General features: G+C 34.0%; 1 protein-coding gene across 1 annotated transcript in view; it reads right to left on the bottom strand.

Annotated features, from left to right (window-relative positions):
• The window catches only part of LOC113501433 (Down syndrome cell adhesion molecule-like protein Dscam2), a 182,756-nt gene that overhangs the window by 118,213 nt on the left and 38,166 nt on the right, over nt 1-26,377 (bottom strand). Inside the window, exon 2 of the mRNA XM_026882565.1 lies at nt 25,769-25,818. Coding sequence (XP_026738366.1) covers nt 25,769-25,818 — 50 coding nt within the window. The remainder of the gene's footprint in view (nt 1-25,768; nt 25,819-26,377) is intronic.

Consider the following 26,377-nt stretch of genomic DNA (forward strand, 5'->3'; position numbering starts at 1 on the left):
CGTTCGAGTGGCATTCAAACGTTGACACGTGACTAAGGATCGCTGTTCACACAAAAAGGGATCAAGTTACTTGTTTTGTATTCTATATATTTTCATCTTTTTTTATTTTGGAAGGGATTTTCTTATGTACCCGTCCGTGCTCAGTCATCCGCACGGGTTTGTGGGGAAATTGCTTTTAGTTTTGCGCTCAAATATAATAAAAGATCTTACACTTGTAGCTTTTTTGATCGATTTTGATTCTCACTATGCTTGTATGTTTGTACCACTTTAACACCGAAACCACTTAAGCGGTTTTTATTTACTTTTTTACCACCGCAAAGCTGCATTTTTAGTCAATAACATAGACTATATTCATAGATTTATTTTTTTAAGAATTTATAGAATATATTTTCACCGTCTTCTTACAAGAATGAAAAACATACGGGTGAAACCACAAAACGTAGCTAGTTACCAAGCTAGGTACCAAGTAATACCATTAACAATTTCAAACTCGATGTCTGTTTAGGACTGGCCTCCTAAATGATATTGGTCATGCAATAATGTTGAGGAAACTACCCAAGTTTGGTGAAAGTCGGTGAGTTAACCGGATATCTGTTAGCATTTAATTAAATAGAACTACTGTGTAAACCACGAAATATGCCTGTATGTATATAATATGTATTTATATATTTTGTACATGAGTATATGTTTGTAAGCGCGTCATTAATATCTTTGATGAAATCAATATGATATAAGTTTGCACTTTTAAAACCATAGCTAATTGATTAATTATTTTTGAGTATTCTTAAGTAGATATAGCGAGATGAGCTAGCTAGAAAAAAAGAGAGAGCACTTAAGAAGAGAGAGATAACAGAGATTCAAATATTATGATCTGCAGGGGTAGTGACAGCAAGCAGGTTTCACACTTAATTAATTTATTATTTTTTTAACAAAATCTGACGTCGAACTTCACGTAAGAACTACATACGACTTCTCTCCTGCACCAAGTTTGACTAGCACTGGCTGGCTGTGTATCGAATCACTGTGTGAATCGAACTCACATCTCACAAATGTTTAATATTAAATAATTAATTGTACGAGAATTCCACTTTTAACAAAACGATTAGCATTTAATCTTAGTTCGTGCTGCTAAACAATACCTAGATCAGTTAGCTACAAAATGCATTAAACTAAAACGCTGAGAAACAGCGGCGTCAGTCGCTATTCGTGCTCATCTCAACACAATGAGGTCTCAATGAACGTAAATAATCCAGGCAGATCCATCCTGCCCAAGTAAAATGATAAGATAATTGAAAATAGTTCTTATTCAGTCAACTTAAGTTCGATTTTAGAAAAAAAACGGTGGTCATAGGAATATTATTGTACCTACAGTACTTATAGTACGCTCATTGCAAAGCCATTGAAGAGTTCAATGACCCAGGTGGCAGTGGGGTTCGACTCCTGCCGGGAAAAACAATGGGTTGTCAAGCAGATGCTTGTTATAAATCTGCGCATGTTTGATTTCAATACTCATGTTCCATGTGCAAACCTAACTACAGCCGATGTGACACTACAATATTTTCGATTTTTTTTATCTATAAAGAAGCATAAGGTTATTGATATAAAGTTTTAAGGAATCTCCAAACTGTTGTAATAAAACAATGTAAAAAGTCAAGCCTCAGACAGAAAAGTCCAAATTGCAACTAAGCTACTAAGTTCAGAGACCAAGGATTTGAATTGGTAAATTGTATAATGACTGGCCTTACGGTGGATTTTTTTATTTTCTTCGTAGAAATATTTGCATTTTTTTGCGTATTTAAAAATGAAGAGGTGTTGCCCAGATAACTGGACTGAGGAGGTCAGATAGACAGTCGCTCCTTTTTAAACACTGGTATTTAATCGAATCCGGTTAGACTGGAAGCGGACCCCAACGCAGATGAGAAAAGGCTATAGACAATAATAAACATATCTAATACCCTGATACAACCAAAACTCTACTTAAAATGACAACCAACACAAACAAAACTGAACACCAGAGAAAAAAAATCGCAAAACTCCAATAAATAGCAAGAAAAAATCCCGTATAAAAATCCAGCATTTACACAGGATTCTTATAGAAGCAACGTGAGCTCTATAATGATGACGTGACAGCCAGTGACGTTGATGAACTCGCTGCGGCGTGCCAAGAGAGCCCTAATTACTGCCTCAACTCTGCAATGTTTTCAAGACCGAACGCCACGCCGCTCGTTTATTTGTGCTTTAGGTTTAATAGGTATTGGTGTGTATATTGTGTATGTGTGTATTTATGGAGTGTAATCTGAGTGAGTGTGTGTATCAATGAGGTTTGTTTTATTCTGAGCGGAAAGGGATATTGATTTATTTGTTTTTGTGTATGGTTAGCAACGAAAGTCGAATCACAAATGTAATTTTAGTAAATATCGTAAACGTTTAATAACATATAATGTTATATTAGGTTTAGGTTAGGTTGAAAACTTTTGCTGCTGTCTGTACCTAATGTAATTCAGTGTGTGATCATTTTGAGATATTAGAGTGTTCATGATTAATTATATAAAAATAATTCTAGAAAACTAGTAGTATGTGTCGATTTAGTTGCTTTTGTCTGCCCCTCAACTTCATGAGACAATACACACTTCTAATGTAAAACAACGTCTGCAATAAACGTACTGAGTATAAAGCTACATGGTATTAATGTATTCTAGAATACAGTCACTGGATAACAAAAGCAGTCAAATGTACATCCTGTATAGTGTTTGCAGTAAACTCATTGTTTCAACATTTCAATTATGTATGCATTTAGAATGTTTGTCTTGTAAACACTTCTACGTGAACTACACATTCTTGGATATGTTTATAATATTTGTAATTCTACTCGCCGTGTGAATGACAGTGAAATACTCCTAAAAGGCTGAACAGATTTTGATGATGTTTTTTGTGTGCGTAAGGGTGGCTGGAGGCTGGTGGATCAGCTGGCATTGCACATAATTTTGTTACTACATAGTACTATAGTGTCAACACTAACACTATAGTAAGCCAAATATAATGGAAATTCGAATATTTTTGGCAAGAGAAATGACTATGTGTTTTACCAAGATTTTTGAAGGCTCTGCTTTACTTCAATCCAGGTATGATAATTTCTTGCAAAACAATTAAGTCACGAGAACTATCCTAACACTAAACCCACCCAACATTCTTAATGCAATCCCTTTTTAAAACACTTTAAACGCCTCTATAAAGTGTTTAACAAAGTCAAAACTAAAACAGTACGTCAAATAGGAAATTAATTTTAAGTTCACAATGAAAATCATATTTCTGTTACGCTCAGATTTTCCAGGAAAATTTTGCACGTGGCGCACTGTGCTTGAAATAACTTGGTAAAGTTAGGAATAGCGATACCTACTTATTTTATTTTAAGCTACGATAATAATAGACGGAGTTGAGGAAGATGTTTTAAGAGTGCTTACTTAATCTCATCCATTAGACAATCAAAGAAGTCTCCAAAATTAATAATTAAATTTAATGTATCGATGTATTTTGATGAGTTATATATGGGTAAATATGATGTATAGATACGATAATTTTGTTAAGTGACTGTGACAAAATCCTATCAAGTTAAACTGAGATTATTAATGTGGCATTTTATAACGCAAACCTTAATTCCAAACAACAAATCAAAATATAGGTACAAATGCACTCATACACATAAATGAATGTTCTCCACATCACAGCACTAAAATCGCCCTATCCCATCCCATCTCAAAAAGTACAGATTGCATTAAAATTTAAACGTAACACGTCAAGCCGTCGAGCAAAACATAACATACTATCTCATACAACGACTTACAACTTACACTCGTAACTTACAGAGGTGTTCTAAATTTTAAAATACGTTGACTGTTACATACGAGATGCAAAATAACAAGTAACAAGCAAGTAACATTAAACATTTTGACGGGTAATTTGGCACAGGTCTGCACCATACAGCCCACAATATATAGCCTGCTTTCACAAAATATTTTCTCTTTGCTTATCTGCAGTGAAAGTTTTCAAACTCACTTTATTCTAAATTTAAATTTCTGAGGGCACGGCAGTGCCCCTGCCAAGTCTCGAGCAAAACGGGCACGGCCGTACCATCTTTTCTCGAAGCGATTCGCGGCTGTTTCGCCCCCCCTGTATCTTCGACGTGGACAAAGCTAGGAGTTTAGCTTTTCGGGGAATAATAGTAGGCATTAGAACAAGCTTAAGTTCGAAATTACATGCCAATTGAATTAATGGTTTAGGAGTTACGGTCGATCAAAGTTACACCATTTTGTCACTCACTGACTCACTGACTCACTGACAGATCATCAAAAATCTAAGGTACTTCTAGCAGACTTAGAAACTTCAAATTTTGCACCAAGATAGGTCCTTAGCCACATATAAAGGAAAAATTATAAAAACATCAAAAAATAATATGCCATAGAAAACAATTTTATATTTGCGGTTTGGCAAGAACATTATGTATGGATTTTGACTGCATTGTTAACTTTGTTCGTTGTTTAAGTACCTATTCAATTGGATGAATACATACATAGAATAGAAAAGAATAATATAAATGTAATACACAGACTATCATTAATACAAATTAATACATAAAATTCATAATTCATTAAATTAATAAAGCTAAAACTCCATTGTATTGCGATAAATATTGTATGCGCGCTCGATAGATGGCGTTGTACGTGTCTGAATCGCGCTATGGTTTCGTTACAAAGCGCAGTCTAAGTAGTACTTCAGAATAATTCGATAATTTTCATTTGATAGCGCCACCTGTCTATGAAAAACCATTTCGAAACTAAAAAATATTGTAGTGATAATTGATATTCGGAGAACTTTACGTGTTATTTAGTTTAGTTTAGCTATAGTTTGTAAGTTAGTAGATATATATATGCATATATATATAAGTTTAAGCTTGTTTACATTAGAAGTAACGAAGTCTCAGAGAAGAAACAAAAGAGATAGAGATAGAGAATGGGTTCTAAGCAAAGCAGTAGCTGAAGTCCTAGAAATTATGACACCTAAAAAAAAAGAAAGAAATACACTTACAAAAAATAAATGAGATCCCACCAAAAACATTAAATGTAAAAAAATGCCAAGTCTCTCGATGCAGTCTTTCCATCGTAAAAAGTTTTGAGATCTCATAGAAGCCAAGTCCTATTCAAAATATTTTGTAGTTATAAATCTACATTTAGTAATTGTATCAATAGTTTTCTTTATATTATAATTATAGTGACTTGGCAATGAGCACAAATTAAAAGCTGCTTGATGCCTGGAATTATGTGCAAATGTTACTGACGAGACCAGTGATCAGATTATTTGTTATGTGTGAATCATGATGGTCACTACCGACTACATGCTCCAATACATTAAGAATACCTTACGGGCCATCGCTTTATGAAAGTAAATGAATCGAGAGTACACTAAGACTGACTGCCGTTGCCGAAATTCGGTTGGGACGACACGGATAAACCAAAAGAAAATTAATTTTGTGATATTAATGTTTACGCATGCGGTGTGTGTAACTTTCAACTCCTACAAATATGCCGTTTTATTTGTTTCTTCTTGTGCTCATTGCCAAGTCACTATAATTATAATATAAAGAAAACTATTGATACAATTACTAAATGTTGATTTATAACTACAAAATATTTTGAATAGGACTTGGCTTCTATGAGATCTCAAAACTTTTTACGATGGAAAGACTGCATCGAGAGACTTGGCATTTTTTTACATTTAATGTTTTTGGTGGGATTCGATTTTTCTTGCTTTCTTTTTTAGTTGGGATTGTAAATAGGTTGGTGAGTTGAAGGTTGAAATTTATGAAAGCAACTTTCGATTTTTAAGATAATTATAAGCTTTTATATATTTTACTATTATCTGGTAAAATAATAGTATAGTTAGTTAGTACTTCACTTATATATATATATATATAAATGTTATTTTCTCCCAAGGTTTGCCAACATCACATGTTCGGTTCAATATTTTACTACCTCACTTCTAATAAATCTGGAACGTCACTGATAGGAAAAATGTCTCATTACTTTCTAATTTATAAAGTTAAAGCGAATTTCCATCTAGTCAGCAAAGTAGGGATCAGACATCGGAAATTAAAAGTCCTTAGTTATGAACATAATTACACGACTTAGTAGATTGCAAAAAAGGAGAAAGCGAACTGACAATAAATCGTACTTTTTGAAAAACGAATGTGTACTCGGAACTGTAAAATATAATTCCAATATGGCGCCCGCGCGAAGGCAATGACATATACCCGAAAAATGGCCCCACAAAACTCGATACCCCATCACCCTTTTAAAAATCACAACGTCCGGCATCCAATAAGTTCCATCTACCCTTCCCAGTGATAAATAGGGCCCACATAAATTATATTTATTAAATTCGTAAATGTAATGGTAGCAGTTGTCAGGCGCTGATGAATGGGCTCATCAGTCCCAAGGAATACCGTTTCCCGCGTACTAAATTCGTATCAATCATTCTCACGCATCGCTTCCTATGTAAATACGAGTTTTATGCGGCGACACGGAGCGCTTTACTGGTAAATGTGCGTAAATGTGCTCCTAAGGGACGGTGTAAGTGCTGTGTTGTTTGTGGAACCTTCCATGTGCTAATACTTTCGAAAACATAATGCGTTCAGGATTTGCTTTGATATTGCTTTATTTATTTTTGTGTTGGATGTCCATCAAAGTAGAACATGCCTATTCCACGAAACGTAGTGTTATTGGAACCTCTCTGATCAATCTAAATCCCTGGAAATGAGGTTGGTCTGAAAGACAGCTCTGTAAATGTTTTTTTTTTATAAATCTTTTGGAGATTTAAAACAATATCAGTACTTTTAATCCTTATTCTAGTACCTATATTTAAAAACTGAGAATTTTTGTTCTTTTTAAAACGAAAAAGCAAAAAAGTGATTAAAATTAGATAATACGTCACAAATCCCAAAAGCGATAGCCATTACGCTAGGTTTCAGTTTGTATTGAAACTAGTACTATTGATCCGTTAAATATGATTTGAATTGTTATATCGCTTGCCCCATTCGTATAATAGAAAACAGTTTGAAACCCACACGGTACCCGTTATAGCTTGCACATAGAACGTTCCCACTAGCAGTCATCTGCACTAACATTTACCGACCATTTGCTTCTTCTACAAATGTTTTGTTAAGAGTTCAACTGAAAGACCCAGATAAGAATGTACAACTTTTATTCTATTTTTCTTTCCGGAATATCTTGGAAAGCGGCTCACAGGTAGAAAATGTTTAGATTACATCTAAGGCAGTGTTAATAACGAAGAGTGTGTAAATGGTTCGGCAAATATTGTGCTGAGTACAAAATTCTTAGTGAATTTTGTGCCTTTGAAGCACCTATTGACTGAAAAACCTATTAATGTTATAACACTGGAGTTTAGTGTGTTCGAAGAAAGGTTTAAACAAATGTCTACTTTTCCTTAAAATTACAGGATGCGTTTTTGTAACACTTAATGAGTTTAGATATTTTTCTCGCATTTTTTTGCTCTCAGGTAAAAATAAAGCGGTAAATATTTGAATTGCATTACCAAGTTTCCTTATTAAACAAACAAGGTCCATTAAATACAAATTTGGAGACATTTCAAATAAATAATAGCATAGAATAATATGTTAAGTTAAACGCCATATTTTTATGTCAAAAACAAAAGCCAAATATGATATCACTATTCATAAAAATCGAAACCAAAACGAATACATCACAAGTCCCAACTTCATCAAACAATAACACAGCTTCAACAAAAAAACAATAAATAAAAACCAAGTTTACAAGAACAAACGTATCCTTAATAAAGCCTTTTATTACGTCAGTTAAGGAGATGTCCACATAACAGTCTGGTCACGTCTCTACTGTATCGTCCCAGTAGATCCAATGCTAACTGAATATTTGGTACACAGCTTGAAACGTACCACGTTTTATGATATGAACAAACGTGAGCCGTTTTATTTACTTATTATATTACGTTATTCTTGTTTATATGAAGTTACTAGCTGTTGCCCGCGACTTTGTCCGCGTGGTTAGAAGATATTAGTTAGGAATTTTTGGACGAAAGCCCTCGTAGATGAATATTTTTCCCCGGTTTTTGCTACATTTTCTATTGTATCTTCGCTCTTATTGGTCGCGGCGTGATGGTTTATAGCCAAAAATCCTCGATCGATGAAGGGTCTATATTGAACACAAAAATATTTTTTCTCTTTGAACCAGTATTTCCTGAGATTAGCGCGTTCAAACAAACAAACAAACAAACTCTTCAGCTTTATATATTAGTATAGATTATATTACGAGTTATTCTTTTTTATATGAAGTTAAGAAAGTATCGCTTTTCAGCCAGTTTCGGGTAGGTTTTAGCCCTTATCGCTCGGGTTAGGTAATTTTGACGATATTGCTCATGTTATGTTAAAATATTTGCCGTTTAGAATTTTGCGTTGTCTATTTTGGCGGCAGGAAAATATGTGTTTTTGGGAATTTTGTTATTGCTTTTTTTGTGGATTGGCAATATGGTTATGGTATGTTGAGGAACGCTTTTTAAAACAATTTTCCTTTGAGCAAAAGTAACGAGAGGATATCGTTCTTTGTAAAAGACAGTGGGTGTATTAGTATTGTTTATTGCATTTATATGTTTTGTTTTATTGTATTTGCTTATCAGAATTTCACACATACGGACATGCTGTGTACTATTCGGTTGAGTGAGAAAACTCATTCGCGAAATGAAAAAATACGAGACTGCACACCTGGGCTGGCATTCCACTCACTTTGTCTAAGCATTTGCCAGTTCGTCCCACACACTGAAATCTTTATACCTAGATACATACAGGATTTTCAGACAGATATTTTCACTATTTAATACTGTTAAAGCATCTATAATTAAGTAAAGTGTATCATATATTTGTGAATGTGACAAGCGAGGTTATGACAGGTAGAAATTGTCACAAATTATTTCCAAAAACATAAATTATTTACCCATAATAATATAACTTCACGAATGATTAGTTATGTAAATTAATTTTAATTTATACCGCACGGTCAAAAGAGTTCGATTGAAAAACATGAATATGAAAACATTGTGCAAAAATATAAAATAGAACAAATGCAAAATGTATTTTGAAATAGTATTTGTTTCTAAATGTTTACGCGTTGTGCATTTCAATTTGTGAATAAAAAATATATCATTGGACAGCTGTCTATTTTCCTGCAAGTGGTGTTAAATTTCGAACGTTAGTATGAAAAGGCTTTATAAAATGTTTAGTAAATTAAAAAAAAAGGACCCTGTGTAAACTAGATTAAAAAAGCTTTGCAACAAAAAACGAGCTATATTTTAATTTACCAGACATACTATTCCTACGTATCCTCGTACTGCTTACCACAAAGTTCAGTATAATATTATATAACAGATCTTAGTAGGACATAACTAAGCTGACACCATTGTTTATATAAACCGCAGACATAATTATGTGTAGTTTAGTAGACTGTTTCACTATTGCGGCTGTTTGCTGATAAGTACCCGCATCGGCGGGCATAACATATACAGCGACATATACGCATTGTGTAGAATGTTTATTATAGCCGTATAAAAACTGAAATAAGGTTTTATCATTATTTTGGTACGTTTATTATTTAACCTACCGTCCAGTCATGAAAAAATATTATGGCGGGTGTAGGAGAGAGATGCAGCTCTATGGGGTTTATTACGCTGTCACGCTTCCACAACTATAATAACGGAAGTTTAAGACATGGTTGTAGACCTTTTCTACCTACTGTTAGCATGTTGTCGTGGTGGAAGTGAAACGGCGCTATCTCACATTCTAGTACTTTCTCGCTTCAATAACGGCTGTACATATTTAGAGCGCTGTCATCTGAAAGACGTAGGAGTCAGAATCCTCAGCCTTCTCCACTCAACGAAGATGCGAGATAGCTCACTACACGACGTATTACGTGTCTTACACAAAAAGTTGTCGCTGTTCATTCGACCATGTAACTCAAGCAGAACAAAAACAGATACCTACTCAAATCTCTTAGCTCATAACTGTCAGTAAGCTGCCACATCTTATTACATAAGAACTACATCAGCCGGTACCCCTGGCTGTAATACACGGCGCTATAAAGCCAACCATTCCACGAAGTTCGCCACCCAAGCTCTAATGGTGCGCGTTGAATGACGAAAACGTCGCGTTTATGATAATCGCAGTATTTCACGACCACATAAAACCGAGTGCTGTAAGGAAGGATTTTCCTAGATTATATAACGACAAAAATGTTAAGTACATGTGACGATACATTGATTTTGAGGAAGTGTAACGAATTAGTTAGGTGAAGAAATGGTGTGTGCAAATTAAAACTAAACGTTAGAAGATAAAAATCTCTTCAAGTATGAGTAAAAATACTGGAAAAGGGTTCAGAATAAAAAGTGTGAGGAAAAATAATTTTAATAAGAAGGGTCATTCATCGAACATTTGACCGAACCGACTAGTACTGAACTTTGATTTTGTTGTTATAGCGACAAAATAAATAGATCGTCTGTCAGAAATTTTCTTTGTGTGAGGGTTTAGTAGAAACAGTCTGGTAACAGACTGAGAAACCGACGACTTTCAGACCAACAGACAGCGAGTTTTACTCATTGGCATCTTGATATTTTTTGTCGATACTTTTATAGGCACCCACATATTTTTATGTCCGATTTTCAGTAATTATTTCAAGATAATAAAATTTCTGAATTCTCATGAAATAAAATTAAGTGACGAAAGAATCCCAATTAATATTTATTTAGCGAGCAGGCACTAGGATTCATTATATTAATTCAGTCTATCGGAATGTTACGGACTCTTACAGGTTCATTTTCGATGACAGAATTAATTAACAAATACTTAATAACAATTAAAAACGTGGAACAAAAGAACTATCAAACATATTGACATTTCGGAGACATATTAATTTGTCTATCAATACCAAATTTTACATTATTTTGTATTTTAATTGAAATGATTATTCTGTAATGAGAGAAATCGAATATTAATATCACTTTGAAATAATTCATTTAATTTCTATAGACGCTTTTCAGTTATGCACGTAAATATTTCTGATATTAGTCGGTCCATTTCATACTGCATTCAATAATATCAATGGCGACCAATTATAAATATTAAACAGCAAACCACTTCCATTCATATATTTTCCATTTCAGTATATTTATTTACCTGATAATTATTTGTATCAGTGTATTTTTGGAAATACCTATTTAAACTTTTTCATAATACCTATATATTAGTGTAAAATGTAGGCACAAAAGAACATCATCGATAAAAAATAACGAAATGACCAATCAAATAGATTTTACGGGCAACAATAGAATAACAACACTATGTGCAATACTATAAAGACCATTAAAGAATACAACCACCCAAATATTTCGATTCCATTCAAAATCATTGTACAAAACCACACAAATATGGCGCGTAAACTCCAATCTGTAGATATTAACATAATAAAATCGTAACTGACAGATTATTGTGGCATTATTTGTATGTTTATCACAGCAACGAGAGGAAATTGGAGCAATTTCTACAAATCTCTTTCTTATTTTCTTGTGCAAATCAACTGAGGGATTTTCCTTAAGCAATTGGATTACAGCCGTAATCGGCGTCGCAGTCAACTTGGACTGTTTCTTTTACTCAAAACCTTGATACGTCCCGGCAAGTATTTCTTCTTCGATAAGCTTTATTGGAAATTGACTTAAATTACCTCGTTTTCGTATCTTGGAACTAATTCTCTTAGATATTATTTATGTATCGCAATTTAACTATTGGATTAAGAACATTTCGATTTGGATATTTTTGCAGTTTCTTTAGAATGAAGGTCCTCAAATCATAAAATCCTTATAAAGCATTTAGACTTTTGTGACATGAACTTTCTCCTGCATTTTTTTATATTTGTTTGATGATGATTTTACTAAATTTGACTTTGCTGTATTGAATCCGTTTAAGACGTGGTTTAAATTTTGGCAGAAAACACGAAACACGTCTTCAATTTGATGAAAAAATTTAAAACAAAATTCTACAAGAATTTCTTGTAGGATCTTCCACTGTCAGGTCACATAAACTAACAGGCTAAAAACACATTGTGCTGTGAACGCAAATAACCGTATCTCGGAGCGTCCGCCAAATTGAAGCGGAAATGGGCGGGATGTCACGTGACAGTTACCTATGGCCTAACGTAGAGCAATGAACAGTGGGCTAGGCTAAGAGATAAACTGGGCTAGGGTATCTGACGTCTACAAGAGAACTTACGATATTAAAGATTTTACTGGAGTGAGGAAGGGGAAACTGTAGGAAGAAATTGAACTTTAAAATAAGAATCGAGTATTTAAAGAATCTATACTAATATATAAAGCTGAAGAGTTTGTTTGTTTGTTTGAACGCGCTAATCTCAGGAACTACTGGTCCAAATTGAAAAATTCTTTTGTGTTGAATAGACCATTCATCGAGGAAGGCTTTAGGCTATAAACCATCACGCTGCGACTAATAGGAGCGAAGATACAATGGAAAATGTGAAAAAAGCAGAGCAGGTATAAATCTTAACTTATATCTTTTACCCACGGGGACAAAGTCGCGGGCAACAGCTAGTGTTTAATAAATATAGATGAAGTAGTTGTAGAGGTAGTCAAAACAAAGAAATGACGCACCCGGGAAGTTGATGTTTGTATCTAGAGGGATTTCACAAACATTCAAATCACATGCACAAAGATTCAGACTTGATCGGACAAGAAAAGTATTCGATCACACAAAAATGCTTGTACTACGCGGGATCGAAACCATGACTTGTCGCACACAGTGAGTTTGGCTTGCAGACTTTTACCACTCGGCTATTCGTGCATATTTCTTACATGAGGCTGGAGCGACAAAGAAGAATCGATATTTCAAGTAATATCGAAATATAACAACCGTCCTCATTCCAGAAACCTACATTGCAAATTGGTTACTTTATATTAATATCAGATATTGAATTGAACTCACATATTGCAAATACCAGTAGAAAATATCCAATGAAGGTTTTACATTTCAATGAAATTGAATGTTACATTCAAACGTTGAATGTATTCAAAGCTTTTAATATGAGCTCTTAAAGCAAGGAACTGTTAAAGTGGGACACTGTTCGACGGAATATAGAGCTCTGTCCCGCTTCCACAATCGTAATTTTTCACCTTCGAAAGTTCTTAGTACGTCCACGTTAAGTTATAATTTTAATTTTTAATTTCAGTTCTGGAGTAGAGACCACGTACCACCAGGCGCAGCGTGGAACGGCCATCTGCCAGATGGACCGACGATCTGGTGGAAGCCGCTGGGTCTCGTTGAAACCGGTCGCGCTGGAGAGCGATTGTAGAGGACAGCTAAAGGCTGAGATGATAATGATCATGATCATGAACCAATCCTTTTAATATTAATCTATACTAATATATAAAGCTGAAGAGTTTGTTTGTTTGTTTGTTTGAACGCGCTAATCTCAGGAATTCTGGACCAAATTGAAAAATTCTTTGTGTTGAATAGACCATTCATCGTGGAAGGCTTTAGGCTAAAAACCATCACGCTGCGACTAATAGGAGCTAAGATATTATTATAATGGAAAATGTGAAAAAAAAACCGGGCAGGTATATCTAAATCATAACTTATATCTTCTACCCACGGGGACGAAGTTGCGGGCAACAGCTAGTAGAAATATAGTTTGAGTTGTCTTGCATCTCATTTTTACATTCCCGAGGAAGAAATCGATCGATAAAATGTGAATTCAAACAAGTGCTGTCAGAGGAAATAGCCTTTTGATACGCCATTGTTGTTTCTATATTGTTAGGGAGATATTAAATTGAAACCCGACCGATGTACCAACATTAAAACGTTTCTTGATATTTGTATTGTACCCGAATTACAAAGATGCTATCGAGTAAATTTATAAATACCATTTCGAACTTTTTGTAGAGAGGCCTATCTTAGATCTAAATTTAGAAAGGAACAGGATGAAAAATGCGATTTATCAAAGTTAAAAAGAGGCTGTTAGGTAAAGAAGAAAATTTCTCGTCTTTCTCAGTTGGCTTCGTAAAATGAAGTGCAGGTTTTCAGTAATCCTTGGTCAACCATGTTTGCGAATACAATATTTTCTCGATACGGAAATTCCAACAAAGGATTTTAAAGTTCATATACGTTATTATAAGTGTTTATAGTTCATATAATTATTGTTAAAGTAAGACACAAGGCTCGAAATCGGAAAATTTAACCTAGACAATTTTATAATTAGCGGACTCGACTCTACCAACTCATAGGATTACGTATAACCAGTAATAGTTCTGAACCGTATACAAAACTCTTAAATTTCATCAAAGCAATCTAATCCTAACCCTATAAACAGCTACAAGCAAACTCCATTACATTACTCACAAATCCCTCTCAACGAACATAAAACGCTAAATACTTTACGGAATTTAATATGTGCCGAACTCCCAAACTTGATCTAAACGCGAAAGTGCCAAGCGAATTCAACTGTGAAGTGTAAATTTCGAGCTCAATTTCCTATATCGTGATCATTTCAATAGTCGGCGCCAAACCCTCGGTACGTTCGGCCGCGCGTAAAATTTGCTAACAGTGTACAAACAAACTTGGATCCAAGTAGAACTGACAGTCAGGTTGTCTGCAAACACTCGAAGAAACTTATTTAACTCACAAATGTCCTGTACTGTAAACATAAATCTAGAGTCAGACGCGTACAGCAGGTGTTCCGCACTTGTATCAAAGTTTGCTATTTATTTACTTGTTGTTGCGGAACTATGTCATGCCGTGTTTGAGGTGGATGCGATTACGTAACTGGGAATTTTCTTTGCTCGAAAACACAAAGCGAATATTTCAAACGAAATTTTTCATATTTGTTATAGTTCTAAAGTCACGTACTCAGTAGTATTTCATTCGTTCAGCCATTGAGAGTTAAGTTTTGTGGCCATAGCTCTCTAGAAACAATTAGACACGGATCATTCTTAGCTAATATTCATAACTTAACCAGACCCATGTCAATAGAATTTAATTTTTATAGGACAATTTAATACGGCCACCAAATTCTAATAATACAAAATTAAGGCAAGAATTCTAATATTCCTAATGCAGTAAGCTTTGTAGTCTAGCTCCAATGCTAACTAATACTGAACATAATTAGTATTAAACTTTATGCAAAAGTTAGGAACACACCCGTCTGGAGTCAACATAAAGAGCACAGTTGGTATACCAATCCCTCAGGCATAAAATGCATAACGGAGCACAAACAAACTTGCGGTGTTGTGGCTGACACACCATACACCAACGCCCCCTGGTGACCCGTTATTGGCTTATATCAAAACATTATTCGATAGGGAAAAGTTAATTTAAATGGCGGTTTCATTAGTATTAAATCGAACGCTCAGTTTGAGTTGGTTTCTGGTTTCATGTGCGCTGAACTTGTTTTGAAGCATGGAGGTTTATAACTCATGAAATTTAGTGCATTTATTGAAATGAGTTTTATATTATATGGAAGTACATTAACTTGTACACCTATCAAACACTTTTTAAGCAACATATATGACCAAAATTTGGGTTGCGTAACTTTTTATATTCATCTAAAACATTACATACAAAAGCCACAGCTACGCTACAAAAACCTTAATTTCCTCAAAATAAATAAATCGTTTTGATACGTAGCTGTATAGTAGAAAATGTTCAATGAATCATAGGTTTTCAAAGCACTAGATATAAGCTTAGAAAGTCAATTAGTACAGGATGCTATTAACGGCGTAAAGTGGCTTCCACCCTTTTCTTGTCGGACTACAAAAGATCAACACCGTAATGAATAGTTCCATTTTATGCTGTTTCATCTAAGTTACCTTAAAAGGTTGTAAATATTTATGCTCAGTATATTTTAATGAGTTCGTCATTTGTTAATATAAAGCCGCTTTATTTGCAAACTCCTTTGAATCTCAGATCGTCAAAGTTTTTATCGGCACTGTTTACTGTATATTGCTTCTTTGTCTTGTAGTAACAAAATAATTTAAGAACATTAATGAAAGTAATCGAAACATGAAAATAACTTTACTCAAAGCGATTCGAATTAATTTTCTTCAGTGCCTTGGTCAACATAAATTGCTCTAAAACAGCCGTACTTCTCGTAAATTTTAATTTAACCTTCATACCGAATGGCAAGAATTTTAATTGTAAGCCTTATACCAGATGTTAAGACGAAGCATTTAATGAAATAAAATGAAACTTATCATAGGATTCAGAGATCAAAGTTTATAGAACTAAAGGAATAGAACATTCCTAATTGCTTTTAAAAGTTACTTCGAAGAGGAATCACGTTCGAAGGAATCTAGAACGAGATGGGTTCGTTAGGGACTTTAATTGAAGGAAGAACATATAAGAACAATTTAATTGTGTTGTGATGGAAAAAACATCTGAACATGCCGCCGTCACTATTTCATTAAATTACTATCCATGTTTTGGCATAATTCGGACATATAAAAACATTGATTTCGAAATGCATTACTGTATCCAAGCATTATTCTGAGCATTTCGGAAATTAAATTTTGTCATATCCCTTCTTGTTGGCAAAATTATTAGTGTATGACAAAACTGAACTTTGAAAATTTAAAGGCTATACACTGAATTTATTAATACTATAATTTTAGTGAGGCGCATTCTTAATTATTTATTAAATTTTGACCCAACGTGTACCTATGGAAACTAGTCAAGCTATCGTGATCAATATGCGTCAGTAAACCGTTAAATAAATAAGAATTTGTTTATTAACGAATATGTGTAAATAAAAATACATTTCAGACATTCGTAAACATTCACATTAAGATGTAACGTCGGTAACAATACAATACACCGCTTCGTTAATCTTCAACAGAGTTATTTTTAATGTATCCGTCAAATAACTGGATATATGTACGTACGAATACCGCAAAGTAAATTCCTTTCATATATATATTTCATTGCGCAAAGCGATTTATTATAAGCTGAGTATTAAGGGGTTTTATTGAACAAACTTTTTTATTCAGTTTTATTCTATATCTGCGCTTTTATAATGTTCGAGGCAGACTCTAAACATACAGGTAAATACGTCCAAGTGAATTATAGATTTTAGAGTCATAGGAACTAACTTGCGTAATGGTTAGCGACCCATACTAATAAATGATTTCCGAGATGTCTGTAGTCATTGGGTGTTATTAATCAATTGTAAATTGTATTTCAAGCATTTAGACGTATGTAGGTATCAATAGTTGGAGACTAGACGGCCGCGTGTTAGTGTGAAAGAAAATAATCTCAATCTAATCCCCCTATCAAGGTCCAAGGAAATAGGCCTCGGACAAAATAGTGACAAGTGTCTGAGAATTATTAGAAAGTGGAGAGTAAATTATTAGATACTTCTTGCTACATATCGTGGTAGCCTCGTCGTTCTATGTATAGATTTGTATAAACGAGGTGCAAATATGTACAGGTTTTAAATTATTCTATGAAGCTACTAACAAACGGTGAAGAAAAATATTGTGAGAGTCTGAAATAAGTATTGATATAGGCCAGAGGAACTTATTAAGTTGGAATTACTTTTAATTTGTTTTGTTTCGAGAGTAATAGCTATTTCTGGACCATTTAGAAGATTATGATATTTATTGCTTTTGCTTTACATATATTTGAGGTTACAGTAATACAGTCTCATATTTGAACATAAAATTATTTATGACTTCGTTTGCACTGAAATAAATGGTTATTGCCTATAAATATGGTCCTATTTTGGGAACTAGACGTAATATATTTTCGGAAATATATATTTAAACTTAGTTTAATTTTATTAAAAAAATACTTAATTTAAAGCGACTATTTTCAATTTTTTAAATTTATTTTAGATGTTTGTCTCATAAAACGGTTATCAAACAATCAGTCTGATTGGATCGGAATTCTGACAAATTAACTTTAACAACCTGGATTCGATATCACCGAATTGATCACTTGCGGATAATGAGAGAAACAAGGAAAGAACGAATTCCACATCAAAATTAAATCGACGATGCCGAAAAAGTGCATATAGGTACTCATATAGACATCAGCCTTATACCCATACTCTTAAAGTATGAACATAGGCACATAGAATTAAAAATAGTCTATCAGAGCAAAGCCAGTGAAGTTGTTCGGTTTACCACTTAATACCTAAATGGCTAGTACGGAGGGTTGAGAGGCAGTCCTCACTACTCCCGCGAGTGCGGTTACACTTCAGTGCAAATAGATCTGCTGCAGACGTTTGCGAACCAACAAGTTTGCTTTTACTACTGGTTCCATGTTGATACGTGATTTTTATTCAATGTTATTGGTTTTAAACTTGGTCTGTTGAACGATTTTTTGAACACAACTGTTTTCCGCTTGCAACTCCATTTTGATTTCATAGAGTGAACTTTAGAATTGACTCTCATATTCTTGAGATGGAATTAGAATGTTGAACGACTAGAGAAATGCATACTTAGCTAAATATATAAAAAAAACAGTCCATCACGCACAAGTTATGGTTACGACATTGAGGGCACGAATAAGCCAGTTAAAAACAGAATTCACCATTCCAGACCAAGTACCAGAACCTGAGTTCTGGGTTTTTACCTTTTGGGTAAATTAACTGTTTAATAATGAACATTTTCCGTCTTTTACAAACCAATTAAATACCCAATGAAATGTTCAATAAAAAAATATAAAATTGAGTGTATAACGTAAATTAAGTACCCTATTAATATTCAGGGAAATGTTAGTGACGTATGTACAAATTAGGGCGAGTGTAAAGTCCCGGGCGTCAGAAATCCACCGGGATCCAATGTTTGGTGAGTTGCTTGAACAAACTTGCCCAACTTCTAGCTAAGTGCCTTAAATTTTAAGTCAATTTCGTGTCCGCTCGGCGGTAGCGTCACTCTGCAGCGGCTTTTGGATATTTAAATATGCTTGGGATTTAGAGGCTACAACGCTTTTCGTATTAAAGAATTACTTATAAACTAATTCTTTCAAGGCCTGGTGTGAATTTTTGGGTCGTTGTACCAATAATAATCTGTGCTACCGTAATTATGGTCACTTTTCATACACCGTCTTGCTGGTGGTGCCGGTTCTTTTCTCCCAAAAAAAGCGCTTAAAAAGGGGTGAAAGGTAGGCGAATCTTGGAACTGTACATTGTAATTTAGCATGCAAAAAGGGCTACTTCGTACCCTCATTTGAATAGATGAATTTTGATATTTATAGAGAAGAATTGAGCATTATTCAGAGTAAATGTAAAGTAATTTCTCGCGATGTTTTCCTTCCCCGTATCCGGTGTCTTGTTGTACCTTATATATAACATAGGAACCTTATTAGTTGTTAGTAGCTGCCTTGACTTTTTTTACAGCATAACAATCTTAATGACTTACATACGTAGTCTCAATTAGTTCTGGGAAAAACTACAGCAAGTTTTTATCATCCAAGCTGTTTTATCTTCCTACGGATTGATAAGTCCAGAAAGAAGATCACTTTTAAGAAGTTCGTATTTTGCAAAGTAATTACTAAAGTCCTGGGACTTGGGAATTATTTTTTGTTTGCACTTTAAGGGTACAACAAGTTGGGTTTTCTTAAACTTTGGTCCTAAAACCACATGATTTTATTACTATAAGGTAAAAGGGCGTAGTTTGGGATACAATGTTGTTTTAACTATTTACATATTTAATTCTTACGTTCAGCGTTCTTGCGTTAAGCCAGTTAGATTTCTATAAGAGGCAAGGCTGATCAATTCTAAATTATGACACTTTCTTAATAGGTCACAGACACGGCCTTCAATATATCTAAGAAATTTAATCAGTTTTAAATTATAAAAACTTATCTCAGAAACATAAAGCAACTGTTTAAGGTAAAATGAACTATCACCGGGTGTAGACAATTGTAGAAAATTACGTCTTGTTTTATTGTGGACACGGGACATGCATGTTGTCATACCATTACAGTATATTTGCTCAGAGAGAAGGTATTTGTGCAAGCATCGTACATGAGGTCCAGATGTCGCAATACCAGTCCTACTTAACATTCAGACAACGTCGCGATGGTTTGGCGAAGTTGTGCCAACCACGTGTGCTTTTACCCCACTATTCGTTAATTACGATATTAGATTCAGTACGTTTGTTATTCAATATTAACGGGCGGAAGTTTCGTTATGTTTATTTGTTGACTAAAATATCAGTTGCTGGTAAATATTTTGATGTATGCTTTCTGATATTTGAGTTAATATAGTTACTTTGTCTGTAGATTGTTGTAAAATAATATAGGTTCGTTAAGCAAATTAGTTATTTTGATTTGGGAATGAGGATTTCGTTTTTTTAGGTCGTTTTTTCGGGTTATTAGAAATTAGATTTGTTCCGTATGATGATGACACATTTAAAACCATGACTGACAATTTTACAAAATAAAAGGGTAAAATACTGGACGAGCTATTTTAGTACAACGACTAAAATTTTCCTCTCAATCAAACAAATGAACAAAAACAAAAACTAAACTCCATTTATTTCTCATTCAATTCCAGTAAAAACGGCAAACGTTCACAAATTTTATGCGGCTCTAAAAACAGTACACAAATTACATCGAGCGCTTAATCTGCATGTTAAGTAATTAACGAATAATGTCCAAAAAAATTCGGACGTGCCGAGGGCCTAAATAAATGAGATCCACCGCCTTCCCTAATTACTTTCACATCTACTGACTTGAAAAGATGGCCTCAAGTTTCGAGATTACATGTTTTGGGCGACGCTTTTAATTGTGTAGATAAAAGATTGGAAGAGACTGGGAGCGTTTTTATTGTGATTAGAGTGTATTTTTATTTATTGAGCGATATTGTTGAGAACGATATTGAATTCTCATGTGAAGGATGAAAATTAAAATTCCATTTTTTGCCATTTCCACAATCAAATGTATGGATATGACTGTCAAAGTCTCGTGACTAATCGAAACGTTTCTATAAATTTGAGTGTTTTTCTATTAAATTCAATGATTCTAGAAGTATAAATCTAGTGGGAGAAGCTCGTAGCTAAACTACAACTTTGTTTGACAACAAGTTAGATAATTAGTGGATCGAGTATAGGTGTCACTTGATGAGGTAGGTCCGGGGATGGGTGACCATATTACACACGTTATGACATCATAACGTGTTCCTCCGTAATAGTAGTTTGTTTCCATATTCATGTTTCAGACAACAGCAATAATATGTAATTAATCAACCCGCATATTTTCTATTTATCAACCCCTCAGTTTCAAAGCCTGAATCATTATTTATTGAGTAACTTTCCGACATTAACTCCTTAGCCTACTTGTGGAAAAATCTAGAGCATATCAGAGACTAAAAGAAGTTGAAACTTTAACCATTAAATCTTCGTTGGAACGGCTATCAACCGCAGACATCTTGATTTTGTTACAGTCTTGTTGAACATGTTTTAAGGCGAGTCATTCATTTATCTGAGATATTGTAACCGTGCTTTTTGTGTTGAAACTAAAACTTTGAAGATAGTTTTATATCTAGTTTCGATTTGTGATGAACTACGCAGTGGGACTTAAATAAGGTGGGTCTTAAATGGAAATTAGTAATATTTCTCTTCTATTTTCAAATAGTAACTAAACATTGTGAAATTTTTAAAAGGGTTTCTAGCGATACTTCAAAATGAATTCTACGTCAAAAAGCACTTTGTAGGTGTGTATGCGTATAGTGTATTTACAGTTGTTTGAGAATGTCTTCGGCTTTTTGATGTCTTCGAATGTATTTTTAACTTTTTGTACTCAAATCTATAACTCATATCCATTTTAATACTATCACAATCCTGACTAAGAAAATGACTGTTTAATAAATAAACTAAAACTGAACACTTGATACCGATTATTGACACGACTTACCACACATTTTGTATTATTTTATCTTAATAAAGAAAGTTACTTAAGGATAACCCTCCAGGCTCAAATTGAGCAGTAATTCGCACGAATCCATCCTTTAATTAGATAGATCCAGATTATCTAGGACCCTCCCAATCTACTTAGGTACAATCTATCTTACTCACGTATCAAAATAATAGATGAACTAGACCGTGGTTCGTGTGAATTGATATACTTATAATATTATAGAGTTCAGCTCTATAATTTTTTTTTTTTTTGAAAAGCGAAGATTGCTCTTTTAGCCTTTTACACGACGTGTTGCAGGTTCGATTACCGCGTAGGACAAGCGTTTTTGTGATAGAATGCTTGTTCTTTGTTTGGCTGTCTTTGGTGAATTTGAATGTTTGTGAAACCAATGGCAACATAAGGATTAAATTCCTTAAGGAGTAGTTTTAAAATCAAGCATTTGAATGTAAAATATAAGCATTCCTAAAATATAGGAGGAATAGGTATTCTCTACCAGTGTAATAGGTATAGTGCAATAGGTATCCTTAAAACAAATTTAAGCAGCTAACAACAAACTTTTTGAAACCACACTCTAGTGGTAAAGGCAAAATATCTTAACTTAAAGATTGTAGCTTAATTTTAAGTCTATGAACTTTAATAAGCACCTTGTTACACAATCTTCAAAGAGTTTAGCGTTCCAGCCACTGAAACTTACACCGTTGTTGTGTGACGTCACAGGAATCCAAACTACCTTAAGTAGCTACAACATGTTTCAAATGTAAGATACGTTACTTACTGACTTTTTATCGTATATTTTCTTATTTTTTATTATAATAAGCTTGCGATGGCAGGCTGTGGGATGTATGCGCACATGCCGTTGTTACACAAATGTTTTGTTCCCAATTTGAACAATGAAAACTTTAACAGAATAATACTTAATATTTTATAGGACCAATAGTTTCAACTTCTACGAATTGAAAATGATCCTACGGGAACATAAAATCGGATAAAACTATCCTGCGTCAATCTAGGTTGTAAACAATCTGTCCACCAATTTCGTCAACACCGCCCAGTTTTTTTTTTGCGTGAGAGAGTAACAGCGTACATCCAGACAAACAAACAAAATGTTTATGATGATGTGCTAGTAGTTTGAATACCATCATCAGCCTATACGTTTCCCAACTTGAGAGTTGAGACCCACAATACAACGTGCCTTCCGAAACACGGAGGCATTTGTTATGACATGTTTGGTCTCACCCTGTCAAGCGTAGCTTAACCTGTGATCGACTGACTATGAATTAAGGAAACCATTGAAAAAGAATACATTAAAATTCTTTTGTTATCCTGCACTTACGAAACACAATACGGTCAACAAGCCATAAACGTATTTGTAATCGCAATCCTCATTTCATTGACCAAATAACTCCAAGCACAGTATCTGACATCATCCCATTTTCAAAACACATTTACGAAATGCTATTTGTGTTGCAACGGTCGCATTAAGGCTTTCTCAATGATATAAAGGGGGAACATTAACAATGAGATAAGACAGCTAACTTCCAGCTGCCTTTGGAGCTCGCGAAGCCTTTATAACGGTTACAATAGCCTGTTGAAGGTTGCAGAATGTTGGGTTTTTGGTGGCTATTTCTTCTAGAACTTTGTGAACAGTTGTATATAAGTATGTATGTGTATGTGCATAGTTGTAGTTATAAATCTGGAAAATTTATTTAGTAGAAGCTATGATCATGCGAACTGTAGGCAGGTGAAATCACAGGCTTCAAGTGCTAGCTTTTTTTATATTCTAGATAAATATATATTTTGGTTTTTCTTCTGGTTACCACGTGTGATTCCATTAAGATGTAGGTATTTAAATATTGAATTGAAAAACTAAAGTATTGATTACAAGTATTTGTATTGTATGAAAAAGAGTTGTTTTGGTGATAATTAGATTAACAGTCCTTTCAAATACTATAACAGCAGTATCATCCAAAATCTTAAATCTATACTCTATACTAATATATAAAGCTGAAGAGTTTGTTTGTTTGTTTGTTTGTTTGTTTGAACGCGCTAATCTCAGGATCAACTGGTTCGAATTGAAAAATTCTTTTTGTGTTGAATAGACCTTTTATCAGGGAAGGCTATAGGCTATATAACATCACGCTGCGACTAATAGGAGCGAAGATACAATCGATCACGTGGACGAAGTCGCGGGCAACAGCTAGTATTATATAATTAAAGTAATTAGTTATAGGTATTTCAAGGAACAACACCCCAAAAGCCCTCAGAAAGACGCGATCAGAAACTACAACATTAAATAAAAACAAAGGTACATACGTAGTTCCACGAAATTAGTTTGACACGAAATAACTTCTTCCCATTACATTCCCATTTGTCCTTCTTTCAAAACAAAGTTAATTCGGTTTTATTTTCCTATGCGGACCATTTTCCTGGTATCTTTTTGTGTTATTTTTACTTTTTGTAAATATTTATGTTTTACCATTCTGTAGTAATGTTAAATATGCTGACAATTTTAAGCTATGAATTTCGTTTATGTAACAATTTTCACCTGGAAACTTAGTATATGAGATAACATGAATTATTGACTAAAGTGAAATAACATTCCACAACCTTCACACAACGCTCAACTAAGCAATTCGTCTCAAACTAAGCAAAGCTTGTTTTATGAATACTAGACAACTGATAAACACACTTATATATACATACATAATATAGATAAACTACACCCAGATACACATTTTTCCTGGGTGGGAATCGAACCCACCACCTCCGGTATAGCAGTCAGGGTTATTAACCACTTGACCAACAGGCCAGTTAAATATATATTATGTAATCGCGAATCACGTTTCATGTGGATAACAAAAACAACCATTTAAGCAAAGACAAATTCGAAAAAATGCCTCATTTTGCATAACAACATTACACCTAAAGATATCGATACTTCACCAATATTTATGAGCTAAATAAATCACAAATATTCGACGTTTATGTAGGCACACAAGATAGGTGTGTCCGCAAATTTAGCGATCTCAAAGGACTGCGTTCAGTTGCTCGCAAAATTCAGTTCGACACTTGGCTCCCACAAAAATATGTCGGGAAAAGTGAATAATGTATTGCGAGGAAAGTTATGCGGTACTTCACCTTTAAGCTTGATTTACTTTGTTATGGCCAGCCAGTTCAACTGGCTTCCATATTCGATTTATATTCCAGAAGATATCAACTGACAAATTGGTTCGAATTTCATTTTCAAATACGAATGATTTCTTCTTGAGAGTGGATAAAGTGTGCTAGCGGGTAAGTACTGTATGTTTTAAGTGCAATGCCTGCATGTAGTGAATGAAAAAACAGTGAAATAGTTCTGATTGATGAGCTTGTACTAAATGAAATTTCTTTCTAATTGTTCTCGAAAAAGTTTTACGACAATACAAGCAAGAGGGTGACAAACCTATTAACGTCAGCTTAAGCACATTCTGTTTCTTTCTAAATTAGCAACGACTTTGACTTTAAAACATAAAGCGTAAATAATAAACAAATGTTATAAAAAATAACATACCCAGTATATAAATATCACAAAATGTAAACATAACTTTTGAAATAATAAAGCGGAAAAGAAACCTTCCGTATAAAATAAAACAGTAGCAAAACTCCCCATTTAATAGCTTTTTTTCTACTTTTTCACCCAGTACTATTTAACCGGTTAAATAACCAAGAACCAACTACACGTTCGTGAGAGATAAGAGTTACAGTAAGAAAGCTTACCTAAAAAACTCAGCAGCAAGTACGTGCAGATCTTCATCTTCCCGGGTTTCCTGGAAAAGAAAAAACCTTGTTGAATCTTTTTACAAACTACGTTAAGCTCGCACGCCTTCTTTAGATATCTTCGCTTCAAATATTTAGTTTGTGCTAACGTTAGAACTTCTTGTGTTGTTCATTTGTTTTTACAAATTGGCATCAATGTTTAAGATTCTTTGTAGAATTTGAAATCGTTCTATTTTTTGTTTTTGCACCTTATTTTCTAAACGTATATTATAGTCTATTGCTTGTTAATGTGTTTTGTCTATGACCGTCTTGTTGACAAGTTGAGATGACATTTGGTAAAAGATAAGACGGTGAATTTTCCTCTCGTAATATTTAACCGTGCCCTGTCAAAAAACCGAGATAACAGAAGATTCTTACTAATTACTTGTTTTGCCTATTATATCAATCTTTACAATCACAATGCAGCGCATACCAAAAAAAATGCAGTAGAGAACTAAAATGTATCCATTAGTAAAGGTATTTGCAATTTAATCCATCCTATACAAATAAATACTTAACTTATCAATTTAAAATAATCCAAAAAGGCTTTAAAGTATACACTTTACAAAC

Source organism: Trichoplusia ni, chromosome 2 (assembly GCF_003590095.1).
Source record: "Trichoplusia ni isolate ovarian cell line Hi5 chromosome 2, tn1, whole genome shotgun sequence".
NCBI classification, from domain to species: Eukaryota; Metazoa; Arthropoda; class Insecta; order Lepidoptera; family Noctuidae; genus Trichoplusia; species Trichoplusia ni.